This window comes from Enhydra lutris, unplaced genomic scaffold, assembly GCF_002288905.1.
Source record: "Enhydra lutris kenyoni isolate GAN:26980312 unplaced genomic scaffold, ASM228890v2 scaffoldscaffold24, whole genome shotgun sequence".
In the NCBI taxonomy this organism is placed as follows: Eukaryota; Metazoa; Chordata; class Mammalia; order Carnivora; family Mustelidae; genus Enhydra; species Enhydra lutris.
This window is the reverse complement of record NW_019154108.1, coordinates 5,533,403-5,550,643: the sequence shown is the minus strand read 5'-3', so window position 1 is coordinate 5,550,643 and position 17,241 is coordinate 5,533,403. Positions and strand designations below refer to the sequence as shown.

The 17,241-nt window shown below is 43.3% G+C and overlaps 1 protein-coding gene across 1 annotated transcript in view; it reads left to right on the top strand.

Annotated features, from left to right (window-relative positions):
• Positions 1 to 3,740: 3,740 nt before the first annotated feature.
• The window catches only part of LOC111150613 (dual specificity phosphatase 27, atypical), a 35,988-nt gene continuing 22,487 nt past the window's right edge, over positions 3,741 to 17,241 (top strand). Inside the window, exon 1 of the mRNA XM_022508112.1 lies at positions 3,741 to 3,850. Coding sequence (XP_022363820.1) covers positions 3,741 to 3,850 — 110 coding nt within the window. The remainder of the gene's footprint in view (positions 3,851 to 17,241) is intronic.

Below are 17,241 nucleotides of genomic sequence, written 5' to 3'. Positions count from 1 at the left end.
GAGGGTTCCTTTTTCTCCACATCCTCACCAACACTTGTACCTTGTTGTCTTTTTTTTTTTTAGCCATGCTGGCAGGTGCAAGATGATATCTCACTGTGGTCTTGACTTACGTTTCTCTGATAATGAGTGATGTTGAGCATCTCATGTCTGTTGGCCATCTGGATATCTTCTTTGGGAAAATGATATTCAGGTTCTCTGTGCATTTTTTAATCAGGTCTTTTTTTTTGGTGTTGAGTTATATAAGAACTTTTTATATTTTGGATATTAACCCCTTATAAGATATATCCTTTGAAAATAACTTCTCCCAATCAGTAAGTTGCCTTTTTGTTTGTTGATGGTTTTTTTGTTTTGTTTTGTTTTGTTTTTTGCTGTGCAAAAGCTTTTTATTTTGGTGTAGTCCCAATAGTTTATTTTTGCTTTTGTTTCCCTTGCCTTAGGAGACAGATCTAGAAAGATATTGCAGTGTCTGATGTTAAAGAAATTACTGCCTATGCTTTCTTCTCAGAGTCTCATGGTTACATGTCTCACACTTAAATCCTTAATCCATTTTGAGTTTATCCATTTGAGTTTATTTTTGTGTATGGTGTAAGAAAGTGGTCCAGTTTCATTCTTCTGCATGTAGCTGTCCAGTTTTCCCAGCACCATTTATTAAAGGGACTTTTCTCCCCCAGAACTGTCCTGGTTTTAAAACAGAAAGTTCCTTGTCCCTGGAATCTCTTAGCCCCAAGCAAAGTGGGAATGGTTGGTCACTCTATTTAAAGGGTGACAGTGCTTTGGGGAACCCAATCTGGAACATGGTACAGGAAATGAGATTGGGGCAGAGGAAGGGGCCCTACTTTAGGTTGGGTAGTTATGGGTCTCTATTTTACAAACAGGGATCTGAGTCTCAGAGAAGTGAAATGAGTTCTCAAAGATCACACAGCTAGTAAGTGGTTTTCTGATTTCTAGTCCACCATTTCAGATGTCACGTTCTGCAGGTAACTGAGGGTGTATGGAAGACATAGGCCATGTCCTCCCCCTGAGTGGTCCCCTCTTTACCTGCTGCCTCTCTTAGGTGTGTTGGGCCTCCCTCTTTCCCTCCCCCGCTTCCCTACCACTTCTCATGCTCTGTGCTGGTGTCCAGTCATCTTGAGCGTTTACCCCGATTGACGCAGCCCTTCAGTCCTTCCCTGGCCCTTCCCCCACCTCATTTCACCTCTCTCTCTCAAACCACCTTTCATCTTTTTGGAACCTGAAGTATGTAGGCGTGAAATGAACCCCCGTGTTTTCTCAGTTGTGGTCATTCTTCGGCAGTCAATTGCCGAGTCCCTACTTTGACCCCCGGGATGGAGGTTCGATGACTGGTCTGTGGTGTTGCCTTGTGCCTCCTCAGGGATGTGTTTCTTGGCGACTCTTTCCAAAGGAGCCCCCCACTCCAGCCCTGCCAAGTCTCTGCCACAAAACTTGTTTGCTTTCTTCTCAGTTCTAACCACTGACATCCCCAAACTTTGTCCATGCTAGTCTCTCTGCATCACATCTGCTGTTATAATCCAGCTTGTCTTTTAAAGGCCAGTGTATGTAATATTACTTTTTCTATGAAGCTTTTCCTGACTTCTTTAGTCAGAAGGGCTCTTCCCTTCTTTGAACTCACACAGCACTCTGGATCCTCTTAGGCTGCTTAACCACATTCTACCTTATGCTTGAGTTATTTTTGATCTGTGTCTCATTCCTCCTAATAAACTGTGAGCTCATTCATTTATTCAACCAGTTTCTGATGATACTCTGTGCAGGGCATTGTTCCACCTAGCTAGGAAGAAGGATCACGTTGGGCATGTAATTATGTGTCTTACTAACTTGGGTCAAGGATAGTGCCTGACGTGTGGTGGGTATTTGTGAATGGGTAGACGAATGGATGGATGGATTGATGGATGCAGGTATAATTATAGAATGTGTAGGATGAGGGGCTAAACGATTGGGGTTTGGTTTGCTTCGGACATGGTGATAGTAAGAGGTGGCAAAGTGGAATAGAGTGGGTTATGAGCTCATTTGAAGTTTATGAAGCTTGTGAATTTTTTTTTTTTTTTTTTTTTTTGAGAGAAGGAGCGTGGTTGGGGGAGAGGCAGAGGGAGAGTGAGAGAGAGAATCTTAAGTAGGCTCCATGCCTAGCATGGAACCCATTGTGGGGCTCAGTCTCACAAATCTGAGATCATGACCTGAGCCGAAATCAAGAGTTAGATGCTTAACCAACAGCCACCCAGGTGCCCTGAAGCCCATGGAATTTTTTATACCACCCAGGCTTGCCACTTGGCCATCACCATGAGTGCAAGTGTAGGGAAGGGACTGTGGAGGGTCAGCACAATTGCCCACTTTACTATCCCAGGTCACTGCTGCTCAAAGAAATGTAACCCCGGTCACATTCTACCTTGACCATACTACTACTAAGGTAGTAGCACCATTGTGCTCTCCCAGCATCCATCCAAGGTCCCTTCCCTCTAGCCATGACCATACTACTACTGAAGGTAGTAGCACCATGGTGCTCTCCTGACATCCATCCAAGGCTCCTCCCCATTCTCTATATCAGGTATTTTTTCCCAGCACCCACTAGACTGACATGGCTTAGATACAGTTTCATTCCTCTGAATTTTTGGTGTTAGCCCATGTTCTGGAAAGACTTTGAATAGGTAGCCCCAGGCAAGAGGGTATGATGAGAGAGACCCCGAATAAATCCTTTTCTTCAGGCTTCTCCATCAGTGAAGGGTGACCTTCTCCTAACTTTGCTCCTCGGTGTCAGTGTCCAGTGCCCAGAGAATCAGCCAGGAGAGAAAGGGTTAAGTGGGGCCTGCTGTCGGGTCTGGGTCCTGAGACTGCATTCCTTCCTCCTAGAGATCTGCCAGGCTGTGGGGCCAGAGGCTAAATTTAGAAGGGAGCTAAGATTTCCTGTTAACAGCTGTCCTGCCCCTCAGAGAAGAAGCACCGGAGAGAGAAGAGAGGTTGGTCCCTCTTGGTGGTCAGAACTACTGGCCATTTTGTCTGGGTCCCTCAGCCCTGGGTGACTGGCTGTGGAGATACGGGCAAACCTGTGGTGAGTGTGCTTTTCCCTTCGTTTTGTCCTGTGAGCCCAAGGCTTCCAAGCAGAGGGGCAGCAGTTCTGCTGCGAGGGTGAGGGCCCAGCCATGTGGGGGAGCAGCTCCTGAGGGATTTCGTGTTCCTTAATAGGCTGTGGGATGGCTCCTGAGCTAAAGGCAACGACTCCAATGGCCTTGGTTAGAGACACTGAGGAAGGCCAGTGGCACCTCCCCCAGGATAAGCGAAGGTGTATACAAGCGCACAGGCGGGTGTGTGCTTATACACGCGTACCCACGTGTGAATGTGTGGGCACACCCAGGAGTTTCGATAGAAAGAACTTTCTGGTCTAGGGAATTTACCGCTTTCCAACTGTGTTAGCTATATGAAAGCAAACCCAGGACCCTGTTCCCCTCACTGCTTCCTGGCTGGAATCTGAGGAAGGAGACACTTTGTTCTTTCTTAAATACTGTGACTCAGCTGGATGTGTGTGGGTCTTGGTGTCCAGGTTGACGGTAGCTAGGCCAAGTCAGACGGGTTTTCCCCGTGTGGGTCCTGTCCCCACCAGAGTAGTAGCACATGGTGACCTTCCCCCTGATATCACTGATATACCCCTCCCCCCCCCCCCACAAAACCTCCAGAAGCCAATTCCCTAATCACATTGGTCATGCTGAACTTACAGAGACCGGCAGGCTGTCATGGCGACCAGTCGGGACCCAGAGGAGGAACAGGTAGTCCCAAGCGAAGAGGATGAAGCCGATGTGCGGGCCGTGCAGGCCCAGTACCTCCGGAGCCCCTCCCCCAGCCAGTAAGTGTGCACCTGTGTGCTGCTACCCTGCAGCCCCAGCAGGAGTGGGGCTGGGGGGCCTGAGAAGATGTGGGCCCCGGGGAAGCCTACAGCCACCACTTTAAGTTCACTCATTTAACAAATATCATGGAGTACTTTCTATGTGTCATACTTTCTGGAAGAGGCGAATAAGCAAATGGACTACCATTTTGACATGGCGTGGTAAGTGCTGGAATTAGTATGCCTCAGGGATAGTGCACAGTGGGCCAGGGAAAGGAACACTTGGATTTGGATGGGTCTTAGGAGGCTTCCTGGAGGCGGTGATGCTGGACCTGAACCTCGAAGAAGGAGTAGGCACCTGACGGACCTACCTGGGCAGTGATGCATGACCCATGAGGACTGAGGCTGACTATGAGAATGTTAGACCACAGACGGTAAGACATCAGGACAGGAAGGGGTCATAAGACCAGCCCTAGTGCTGAGACGATCAAGCCATGTCTTTCAAACTGGGATATGTGCACTTCTGAGGGTAAGTGGCTAAGTGTGCAGAGGCAGATCAACACGGTGCATCTTCCGGGAGAGTGCTCTTGGTTTATGTCAAGTAGTTTAAAGTTTTCTTTTACATAAAATTATTGAGGATCTATCACGAGGTAGATAGGAAAATTTACATAAGCTTTTTAACAAAACCATGAGACATCACAGAAACGCTGTCTTGCCTGCTAAAGCAATCGTGTGTGTGTGTGCCTGTTCATTTTCTTCTGCCATAAATCATAGTAGAGGACCTGGCTTCTAATCTTAGTTCTGTCATCAAACTTACAGGAAGAAGTCCTTCCATTCTTGAGCCTGTGTCTCCTTATCTATTAAAAAAAAAAAGGAAGGAAATACCCAACTAAGATATCTCATGATAACTTTACCTCAAACTTCTGTGGTTCTGCTTGACTCCACTTCCCTGCAGTTCCGGGGCCTTGCCGGCTCCTGCTTCTCAGAGCTTGAAAACCTTCCCCATTGGAATGAGATTCATCATTTATGGGCCAGGACCCTTTGTCCAAATGTTGGGGACTTTTCCTTTAAAGTTCAGCGTTATGTTCCCACTTAGAAAGCCTATCAGGATGGAGTTTTGAAAGTAAATCCCCGTCTCTACACTATCAGACAAGGCAGGGATAATTTTGTGTGTGACTAAGGTAGGTGACGCATGGCTTTGGGTAGTGCTTAGGGTAATGCTAGCTGCTTTAGCAAATGGGTATTTTTTCTCACTCAAATAAATTCCAGAACAGGTCCCTGAGCAGTGATTCAGGAACTGAGGCTCCTTCTATCCTGTAGGTCTTCAATTTTTAAGGCAGAAAGCTAAAGTTACTGTGCTCATCAGCATCAAGACAAAATGGGAAGGGAATGAAAAATCTCTCAGGAGGTTTATATGGGCCAGGCCTGAAAATGGCCATTTCTTTTCCACTCATTTCCCATTGACTAGAACTTAGCAAAGCCACGCTTTGTTATAATGGAGGATGGGCAATGAGGTCCATGAGTCCAGGAAAAAGAGGAAGTGGGCTTGCTAATACATAGCCATCTTGGCCCAGTATACCTCTGTAGACTGAATATTCATGCTACCTTTTCCCCCGCTCATGAAACTCCCAAAGGAGACAATCCCAAAAACGGTTTACTGACTACTACATACAGTTCAAAAGCTAGGTTCTCTGCCTACATGTTAACTAACTGGAATTTAAATAAAACTTGGGGGAAAAAAGGCTGTGTTCTCTGGAGGGTATGCATCCTCTTGCCCAGGTCAGGCAGGAGCCCCTGGAAGTCTACAAAACAGCCTCCCATTGGATAAAAGGAGGAACGGGAGGTATAACAGTCATCAGTCCATTTAATTAATGAGCATCTGCCTGAGAAGAGGGCAGATCTCCCAGATTTGACCTTGATTTGGCCTTCAGGGTAGCATTGCCTTGTCTGTTGTTCTCTGTGGCCTCTAGCTCCACCCTCTGGCCCTTTTCCCTTGTCTGTTAGCCTCCAGAGCCACCTCCGAACTGAGATTGGAGAGTGTGTTTTCCTTGAAGGCCTTGTAGCTTTGGCAGGCTATGTCCTATTTATGGAAGTTTGGGCGCCCAAGGGCTGTTTAAGGCTGAAAGCAGACAAGGGCTTTTCAAGGCTCCTGGTTTCTTTGAAAATAGGATCCCTTTAAAAACATAAGTTTCTGATGGATATAGACCAGACAACCTCATGTGTCAGAAACCACACACCAAGTTCTTTCTTAAATATAATTTTCAATCTTGGTTTATTTCTTTGCCTCCTTATCTGCATACTTCACTGTCTAAGCTTCAGACTGTTATCTTCAGAAGGTATCTGAAGCTGTAAATGTGAGTGGGGAGTCCAGGACGCTTGTGGTCATTGGTAGTGTAATTGTTAAAAGTTTTACAACAGAATGTATACCTAACAAGCTAATGAGGGGAGAATGCAAAACTAAAATGTAATCAACCCAAAAGAAGGCAAGAAAGAAGAGAAAAAGAATACAGAGGAAGCATAGCAGATAACAGGAAAATAATAGGATGGTAGATTTAAACCCAAGTGTGGAAATATTTGAAACATAATAAAAATGAAATACTCCAACTAAAAGCAAATACTGTCAGACTCAGTTTTGTAAAAAGCCTACCTACCGCTTATGAGAAACACACCGTAAGAAACAGAGATACAAGGGACTCCCGGCTGGCTCAGTCACTGGAGCGGGCGACTCTTGATCTCAGGGTCATGAGTTCCAGTCCCACGTTGGTCATGGAGCCTACTTCAAATTAAAAAAAAAGAGAGAGAGAGAGAGATACAAAGGTTAACAAAGGCTAGAAAACATACTACACTGTCCAAGTTACAGTTGCTCATACCTTTAAAACTTAGCAGCATAAAACAACCACTTTTTAATGTTCACAGTCAGGTGCAGTGCTGGGACTCTCGTCTCTACTCCAAGATGTCTGGCGCCTCAGCTGGAAAGACATAGATTCCAGGAGGACTTGAGGCCAAGGGTGACTCACCCACTGAGGGCTGGTGGCAGAGTGGCTCCTTCACATGTATGACACTTCATTTTGAGCCCTTAGCCGGGCTGTTGGCTAGAGCACCTAACGTGTCTTTTCCTCTGGTCTCTCCATGTGGGCCATTTGGGCTTTCTCATAGCCTCTAGCTAAATTCCAAGGATTGGCATCCAGGAGGACAAGATAGACATGTGTTGATTTTCACAATCTAGCCTTAGAAGTCATAAAAAGGCCCATGGGGCTGAAAAGGAGGCAACATAAACTCTGCCGACACTGCAGGAGTATCTCTGTCACACTGTGAAGAGAGCAAGCGGGATGGGAAAGAGTGCCGCCATCTTTGGAAAACACCAACTGCCACAATCACAAACTGAAGCTATTTGCTGATATCAGACAAGGAAGAATTTAAGGACCGAGAAATATATTTCACAATGGTGAGAGATGTGGTTCACCAGAAACGTGTAATCATTTAAAATGTCTGTGATCTGGGGCGTCTGGGTGGCTCAGACAGTTAAGCCTCCAGCTCTTGATTTCAGCTCTGGTCGTGAGATCGAGCCCTCCTTTGGGCTTCACGCTCAGCAGGGAGTCTGCTTGAGATTCTCTCTCCCTCTGCCCCTACCCCGGCTCATGTTTGCCCTCTCTCTGGCTCTCTAAAATAATAAATCTTTTTAAAAGAAGTAAATAAAATTTATATGATCTAATAATGTAGCCTTAAAAAGTAGAAAGCAAAAAACTGACGGAACTAAAGAAAAAAAAATCCACAGTCTTAGTCAAACATAAAATTAAAAAAAAAACAAAAAACAAAAACCTCAGCAACTAATAGTATGAGGGGAAAAATCATTAATATAGGAAGGGGGCACCTGGGTGGCTCAGTCAGTTTAACATCTGACTCTTGATTTCAACTCATGTCATGATCATGATCTCAGGGTCATGAGATTGAGCCCTGTATGGGGCTCCCCTCTCAGTGGGGAGTTTGCTTCTCTCCTTCTGCCCCTCCCTCTACATGCACATGCTCGCTCTCTTTATTTCTAAAATGAGTAAATAAATCTTTAAAAAAAAGAATATAGGAAGTTAGAACAAAACATTAACAATATTAACCTAGTTGGCATTTATAGAACGTGTACCCAGCAAGGACAGGAAACAGATTCCCATCACATGCATGTGGAACATTTATCAAAATAGATCACGTGCTTGCCATTCATGTGTCAACAAATTTTTATATTTGATATATGCTTGAAGTCATATAAAATATGTTCTTTGACCTTGGGAGAATGAAGCTAGAAGTTAATAAAGCAAAAATATATGATCGTAATTCTAACTAAAACCACAATTCAATGCTGCTACATACTCACCAGACCATCTAAAATTAAAAACTGATGGTAGCAACTATAAATGAGGATGTTAAACAATCAGAACTCCATTCACAGCTGGGAAGAGTGTAAATTAGTACAACCACTTGGAAAACTCTCTCATAGTATCTACTAAAGTTCAAAGTACTCCTGTCCTGTAACCCAGCAGGCTCACTCCTAATACCTACTTAGCAGAAACAAGTACATGTGTACACCAGAAGAGAAGTCCTGTTTTGGTAGCTAACAGCCATTAAGGGTGTAGAATGTATAAACGTGTGATGAACTGTCCAGTTAACAGTAGGCTGGGTAAATGAAGTCTGCTCTGTATATTTTTAAATGCTGCCCTAAGGAATACACATTTTTTTTTTAATTTATTTGACAGAGAGAGATCACAGTAGACAGGCAGGCAGAGAGAGAGAGAGAGAGGGAAGCAGGCTCCCCGCTGAGCAGAGAGCCCGATGTGGGGCTCGATCCCAGGACCCCGAGATCATGACCTGAGCCGAAGGCAGCGGCTTAACCCACTGAGCCACCCAGGCGCCCCAGGAATACACATTTTTATTAAGTGCTTATCATGTAGGTGGGATTGAGCCTCTCAGATTATTGGCTGGGGAAGGCAAACCGTGAGCCCTGGTTGTGAAGGGGAAAACTGGGTCACTGCATGGGGAGGCAGGAGACAGGGAAGGCCAATTCTGCTGGCTTCCCAGTTTCACATAGAGTTAGCCTGCCACGGACAGGACAGAAGCATTTGTTTGTAACAGAGAAGTTCTGACGGTGTTCAATCCTTAGTCCTTCCAGCTGCCAGCTGGGTGAAAACAGGCTCAGCCTGAAAGCCCCACTTCCATGGGGAATGGTCTGAGCTGTTCCATGGTCCCATATACAGAGCTAATTTTCTCCAGGTTCTCAGGGACCCCGGCTGAATCCTGTTGGTTTTGATGCTCTTGGTTTGTGTACATTCCATAGCAGTTGGTTTTTGAAGCTGATCCCAACTCATCTGGCTGGCCCTTTTCAGAAATTTTCAAGGGACGCAAACACACAGAACACTTGATGGGCTGTTCCTTCCTACAATAATCATCCTGAAACCTGAGGTATAAACTATGAGAGCTGCGCTGGCTTTTGAGTCATCTTTCGGTCAATCCCATTGCATTACAGACCAGGCCGAAACCAGCCCAGAGGAAGGAGTCTATAGTACCTTTAAAAATGGAAAGGCAGGGGCGCCTGGGTGGCTCAGTGGATTAAACCACTGCCTTCGGCTCAGGTCATGGTCTCGGTGTCCTGGGATTGAGCCCCGCATCGGGTTCTCTGCTCAGCGGGGAGCCTGCTTCCCACTCTCTCTCTGCCTGCCTCTCTGCCTACTTGTGATCTCTCTCTCTGTCAAATAAATAAATAAAATCTTTAAAAAAAAAATGGAAAGGCAGAGGGTCTGGGTGTCATAATTGTTAAGCATCTGCCTTAGGCTCAGGTCATGATCCCGGGGTCCTAGGATCAAGCTCCCTGCTCAGCGGGAAGCCTGCTTCTCCCTCTCCCACTCCCCTGCTTGTGTTCTCTCTCTTGCTGTCTCTCTCTCTCTCTGTGTGTCAAATAAATAAAATTTTTTTTTTTAAAAAGTGAAAAGGCGGAGGCACCTAGGTGGCTTAGTCGGTTAAGTGTTTGCCTTTGGCTCAGGTCATGATCTCAGAGTTCTGAGATCGAGTCCTGGGATGGCCCTTGCTCAGCTGGGTGTTTGCTTCTCATTGGGCTTGCCACCCCCATGACTTGTGCTCTCTGTCTCTCTGTCTCCCCCTCTCTCTCTCTGATTAATAAATAAAATCTTTTTTAAAAACTGAAAAAGCAATCCACAGGCCAGAAGAAAAATTTGCAAATCATGTATCTGATAAAGAAGCTATATCCAGAATATAGTTTTAAAAACCTCTCAAAACCTAGTAAAAAAGAAACAAACAACCCAAATTGAAAATGGACAAAAGACTTGAACAGATACTTCACCAGAGAAGGTATGTGGGTGGCAAATAAGCACATGAAAAGAGCCTCAAAATCCTTAGTCATTAGGGGAATGCAAATTAAAACCATAATGAGATAGGATCACATACCTACTAGAATATCTAAAATTAAAAAGATTGACCATCCCAAATACTGGGGAAAATGTAGAGTACCCAGAATCCCACTGCTGGTGGAAATGTGAAAAGGTACAATCATTTTATAAAACTCCTTTATTTTTTTTTAAAGATTTTATTTATTTATTTGACAAAGAGAGAGATCACAAGTAGACAGAGAGGCAGGCAGAGAGAGAGGGGGAAGCAGGCTCCCTGCCGAGCAGAGAGCCCGATGCGGGGCTCGATCCCAGGACCCTGAGATCATGACCTGAGCCAAAGGCAGAGGCTTAACCCACTGAGCCACCCAAGCACACCTATAAAACTCCTTTAAAAAGTGAAACATACACCTGCTTAAAAGGACACCTACTCCTATATGATCTAGTCATTCTATGCCAGGATATCTCCTCAAGAGACGTGGAAGCCTACATCCATACAAAGACTTGTACATGAATGTTCAGAGCAACCTTATCGGTAATAGCCTAGAAACAACCCGGGTGTCCATCAGCCGGTGAACAGCTAAATACCCTGCGATAAATATATATGCATGGATACTACTCAGCAGAAGAAAGGAATGAATTATTGATTCATACAACAACATAGATGAATCACAACATAACTGTGCTAACTGAAAGCAGTCAGACAAAAAAGAATACATGCTAAATGATTCAATTTACATAAAATTCCGGAAAATGCAGATGATCCTGTATGGGGACAGAAAGCAGGTCAGTGGTTGTGGGGAAGAGTACAGGGCCCAGAGAGGGTCGAGGGGAGCTTACCAAGGGGCGTGAGGGAACTTTGGAGGCTCACAGGTAGGTTCACAGACTTGAATGTGTTGATGGTTTCACAGTTGTATACGTTTGTCAAAGGTTAACTGCTCTGTACACTTTAAATATGTGCCATTTGTATAGCAATTATCCCTCAGAAAGCTGTGCTTTTTTTGAGAGCTTTGAAGGGGAAGTAAAACTCTTCTAGAAGGCAGCTTAGTGTTGTGGAAAGAACTTAAATGGCATAATCAAGGCCAAGATCAAAGTCAGGTCTTCTCTCCCCCTTATTAGCCATGAGAGCTTGTTTAAGTTACTTAATCATGAAATTGGAATACCAGTTCACCCAGTGGTACAAATTAAATAATATAACGTATGTTGTTTATAATATATGATCTCTGATATATAACATATACTGTTATAACATGTATATAAAGGCAAATTAGGTAGTGAGAAATAGTGGTTCTCTTTTCCTTCTGGAAGAAGACATCTGCCAGTAACTCAGGATGTCAAGAATTTTTTGTTTAACCAGAGATCCACCCACTCTAGTTAAGATGCCACGTTTCTCTCGTTCTGCTCTAAGCAAATACTGTATTCTGAGCGACTCATATCACCACTGCTGTTGGTCTCCAGCCTGAACAGTTCCCCATGTACTTAATTTGTGCCTGGAATCCCATCCTTCTTGTTTCATCTCTTCAGTTAAAGGCTTGAGCATTTGTGAAATTAAATATACACTGAGTCAGCAAATACCCCACCGGCTACTGTCATTCCTGGTTTCCTAAGGCTGCTGTAAACAACTCCCACAGAGTTGTTTAAAAACAACACAGATACATTCTTTCAGAATTTTAGAGGCCAGAAGTCTGAAATCAAGGTGTTGGTAGGGCCACCCTCCCTCTGAAGATTTTAGGAGGGCTTCCTTGCCTCTCCCAACTTCCGGCGGCTCTGGGAGTTTCTTGACTGTGGCTGTGTACCTCCAACCTCTGCCTCCATCTTCATATGTCTTCTCTTCTCTCTATTCTCTGTGTGTCCTTCTTAAGGACATTTGCCATTGATCTTAGGGCCCATGCAAATACAGGATGATCTCATCTCGAGATCCCTTTTCTAAGTAAACTTGCATGCACAGGTTCTGGGAGACATATGTTTTTGGGGTACCACCGTTCAACCTACTAGAGCCCCAGATCCAGCCCCTGGGAGACATACGTACTCTCTCTGGTACAACCAGGATAGGACCTTGCTGAGTCTACCCTGTGCCACGGAGAGCCGCTGCCAGTCAGCCAGCGCTAGTTCATGGATGCAGTCTGCTTGCAGGCCTGGCAGGTGTCTTAACATTTCCAAACTCATCAGTAAATTGAATCCTGGGGTGAACTGAGAACCTGGGAAAGGGGAATAGACAGTGGATAGAGGTGTCAGGTCTTCATTTCTGCCTGACTTAAGCACTGACCTCAAATGCTTTAAATTCAAACCCAGGTCTGTGAATCATTCTCTCTGGAAGAAATTCGTCTATCTCCAAGAGAGACAAATTTCCCCAGGTAATTTATGAGTTAACACAAAAATTTAAAAACTCCTGTCCCGTGGGGCAACTAGGTGGGGCTTTGCCTGTATCGATAATCTCCATCAGACCTCTCCACTGCTCCAAAGGAGGAAAATCTTAAGAAATCAGGGCGCTTGTGCTGTGAACCATGTTCAAGTCTGACCCTCCCCATCCCTTACTAGGAGACCGCAGCTCCCCAAGCCATCTCTTGCAGGTGATCTGTAGCCCACCTCTGCCTCTCCTTTTCCTCCTTAGCTATGACCAATTTTCATTTCCTTTCCAAATGAAGGATCGGACTTCTTCATCCTTCTCTGGTTCTGGTTTGGAAAATGTTTTTCTGTTTTCCTTTATTTATTTTCTTCTTCCTCTTCTTCTTCTTTTTTTTTTTTTTAGGTTTTTTTTTTTTAATTAACATATAATGTATTATTTGCTCCAGGGCTACAGGTCTCTGAATCATCAGTCTTACACAATTCACAGCACTCACCATAGCATGTACCCTCCCCAATGTCCATAACCCAGCCACCCTATCCCTAGCCCCCCATCCCCCAACAACCCTTAGTTTGTTTCCTGAGATTGAGTCTCTTATGGTTTATCTCCTCCCCAGTTCCATCTTGTTTCATTTTTTCCCTTCCTATTGCACACAACCCACAGTCCTGCCTCTCAAATTCCTCATATCAGAGAGATCATATGATAATTATCTTTCTCTGATTGGCTTATTTCGCTCAGCATAATACCCTCTAGTTCCATCCACATTGTTGCAAATGGCAGAATTTCATTTTTTGATGGCTGAATAGTATTCCATTATATATATATATATATATATATATATATACATATACTACATCTTCCTTATCCATTTATCTGTTGATGGGCATTAGGTTCTATCCATAATTTGCCTATTGTGGACATTGCTGCTATAAACATTCAGGTGCACGTGTCCCTTCAGATCACTACATTTGTATCTTTAGGATAAAGACCCAGTAGTGTGATTGCTGGGTCGTAGGGTAGCTCTATTTTCAACTTTTTGAGGAGCCTCCTTACTGGTTTCCAGAGTGGCAGCACCAGCTTGCATTCCCACCAGCAGTGTAGGAGGGCTCCCCTTTCTCCGCATCCTCACCAATATCTGTTCTTTCCTGACTGGTTAATTTTAGCCATTCTGACTGGTGTGAGGTGGTATCTGACTGTGGTTTTGATTTGTATTTCCTTGATCCCGAGAGATGTTGAGCACTTTTTCATATGTCTGTTGGCCATTTGGATGTCTTCTTTGCCAAAATGTATGTTCAGGGCTTCTGCCATTTCTTGATTGGACTATTTGTTCTTTGGGTGTTGAGTTTGGTAAGTTCATTATAGATTTTGGATACTAGCTGTTTATCTGATATGTCATTTGCAAATATCTTCTTCCATTGTCAGTTGTCTTTTGGTTTTGTTGACTGTTTCCTTTACTGTGCAAAAGCTTTTGATCTTGATGAAGTTCATTTAAATAAATAGTTCATTTATGCCCTTGCTTCCCTTGCCTTTGGCGAAGTTTCTAGGAGGAAATTACTGCAGATGAGGTCAAAGAGATTGCTGCCTATATTCTCCTCAAGGATTTTGATGGATTCCTGTCTCACAGTGAGGTCTATTTTTGTGTGTGGTGTAAGGAAATGGTCCAGTTTCATTCTTCTGCATGTGGCTGTCCAGTTCTCCCAACACCATTTGTTGAAGGGACTGTCTTTTTTCCATTGGACATTCTTTCCTGCTTTGTCAAAAATTAGTTGACCATAGAGTTGAGGTTCCATTTCTGGGCTCTCTATTCTGTTCCATTGATCTATGTGTCTGTTTTTGTGCCAGTACCATACTGTCTTCATGATTACAGCTTTGTAATAGAGCTTGAAGTCTGGAATTGTGATGCCACCAGCTTTGGTTTTCTTTTGCAGCATTCCTCTGCATAACAGCAATCTTTTCTGGTTCCGTATAAATTTTAGGATTATCTGTTCCATTTATTTGCAAAAAAATGATGGTATTTTGATAGGGATTGCATTAAGTGTGTAGATTGCTCTAGGTAGCGTAGACATTTTCACAATATTTGTTCTTCCAATCCATGAGCATGGAATGTTTCTCCATTTCTTTGTGTCTTCCCTAATTTCTTTCATGAGTACTTTATAGTTTTCTGAGTATAGATTCTTTACCTCTTTGGCTAGGTTTATTCCTAGGTATCTTGTGCTTTTGGATTCAGTTGTAAATGGGGTTGACTCCTTAATTTCTTTTCTGTCTTTTTCTTAGTGTATAGAAATGCAACTAATTTCTGTGCATTGATTTTATATGCTGACACTTTTCTGAATTCCTGTATGAGTTATAGCAGTTTTGGAGTGGAGTCTTTTGGGTTTTCCACATAAAGTATCATATCATCTGCAAAGAGTGAGAGTTTGACTTCTTTGTTGATTTGGATGCCTTTTATTTTTTTCATTGTCTGATTGCTGAGGCTAGGACTTCTTGTACTACGTTGAATAGCAGTGGTGATAGTGGACAGCCCTGCCATGTTTCTGACCTTAGGGGAAAAGCTCTCAGTTTTTCCTCATTGAGAATGATATTTGCTGTGGGTTATTCATAGATGGCTTTTATGATATTGAGGTATGTACTCTCCATCCCTACACTTTGAAGAGTTTTGATCAAGAAAAGATGCTGTACTTTGTCAAATGCTCTTTCAGCATCTACTTAAGGTTGAAGGCATCACATTGATTGATTTACAGATGTTGAACCAAACTTGCAGCCCAGGAATACATCCCACTTGGTCGTGGTGAATCATCATTTTAATGGACTGTTGGATCCTATTGGCTAGTATTTTGGTGAGAAGTTTTACATCTGTGTTCATCAAGGATATTGGTCTGTAATTCTCCTTTTTGATGGGTCTTTGTCTGGTTTTGGGATCAAGGTAATGCTGGCCTCATAAAATAGTTTGGAAGTTTTCCTTCCATTTCTATTTTTTGGAACAGTTTCAGGAGACTAGGTATTAATTCTTCTTTAAATGTTTGGTAGAATTCCCCTGGGAAGCCATCTGGACCTGAGCTCTTGTTTGGGAGATTTTTAATGACTGCTTCAATCTCCTTACTGGTTATGGGTCTGTTCAGGTTTTCTATTTCTTCCTGGTTCAGTTTTGGTACTTTATATGTTTCTAGGAATGCATCCATTTCTTCCAGATTGTCAAATTTGCTGGCGTATAGTATCTCATAATATGTTCTTATAATTGTTTGTATTTCTTTGGTGTTGGTTGTGATCTCGCCTCTTTCATTCATGATTTTATTAATTTGGGTCCCCCCCCCTTTTTTTATTAGTCTGGCCAGGAGTTTATCAATCTTATTAATTCTTTCAAAGAACCAGCTCCTGATTTTGTTGATTTGTTCTGCTGTTCTTTTGGTTTCTATTTCACTGATTTCTGCTTTCATCTTTATGATTTCTCTTCTCCTGCTGGGTTTAGGCTTTCTTTGCTGTTCTCTCTCCAGCTCTTTTAGGTGTAGTGTTAGGTTGTGTACTTGAGACCTTTCTTATTTCTTGTATTGCTATTTACTTTCCTCTCAGGACCACCTTTGCTGTGTCCCAAAGATTTTGAACAGTTGTGTTTTCATTTTCATTTGTTTCCATGAATTTTTGTAATTCTTCTTTAATTTCCTGGTTGACCCATTCCTTAGTAGGATGCTCTTCAGCCCCCATATATTTGAGTTCTTTCCAACTTTCCTCTTGTGGTTGGGTTCTAGTTTCAAAGCATTGTGGTCTGAAAATATGCAAGGAATGATCCCAGTCTTTAGGTACCAGTTGAGACCTGATTTGTGACCCAGGATGTGATCTATTCTGGACAATGTTCCATGTACACTAGAGAAGAACGTGTATTCTGTTGCTTTGGGATGGAATGTTCTGAATATATCTCTGACATCCATCTGGTCCAGTGTGTCTTTTAAAGCCTTTATTTCCTTATTGATATTTTGCTGAGATGATCTGTCCATTTCAATGAGGGGGATGTTAAAGTCCCCTACTATTACTGTATTATTTGTCGATGTGTTTCTTGGATTTTGTTATTAATTGGTTTATATAATTGGCTGCTCCCATGTTAGGGGCATAGATATTTTAAATTGTTAGATCTTCTTGTTGGACAGACCCTTTAAGTATGGAATAGTGTCCTTTCTCATCTCTTATTATAGCCTTTGGCTTAAAATCTAATTGATCTGATGTAAGGATTGCCACCCCAGCTTTCTTTTGATGTCCATTAGCATGGTAAATGGTTTTCCACCCCTTCACTTTCAATCTGGAGGTGTCTTAGGTTCTATAATGAGCTTCTTACAGACAGCATATTGATGGGTCATGTTTTTTTATCCATTCTGATACCCTGTGTCTTTTTTTTTTTTTAAGATTTTATTTATTTATTTGACAGAGAGAGATCACAAGCAGGCAGAGAGGCAGGCAGAGAGAGAGGAGGAAGCAGGCTCCCCGCTGAGCAGAGAGCCCGATGCGGGACTCGATCCCAGGACCCTGAGATCATGACCTGAGCCGAAGGCAGCAGCCCAACCCACCGAGCCACCCAGGCACCCCCAGGAGATGGTTCTTTGAAAAAATTAATAAAATTTATAAACCCCTGACAGATTTATCAAAAAGAAAAATGACCCAGGGGCACCTGGGTGGCTCAGTGGGTTAAAGCCTCTGCC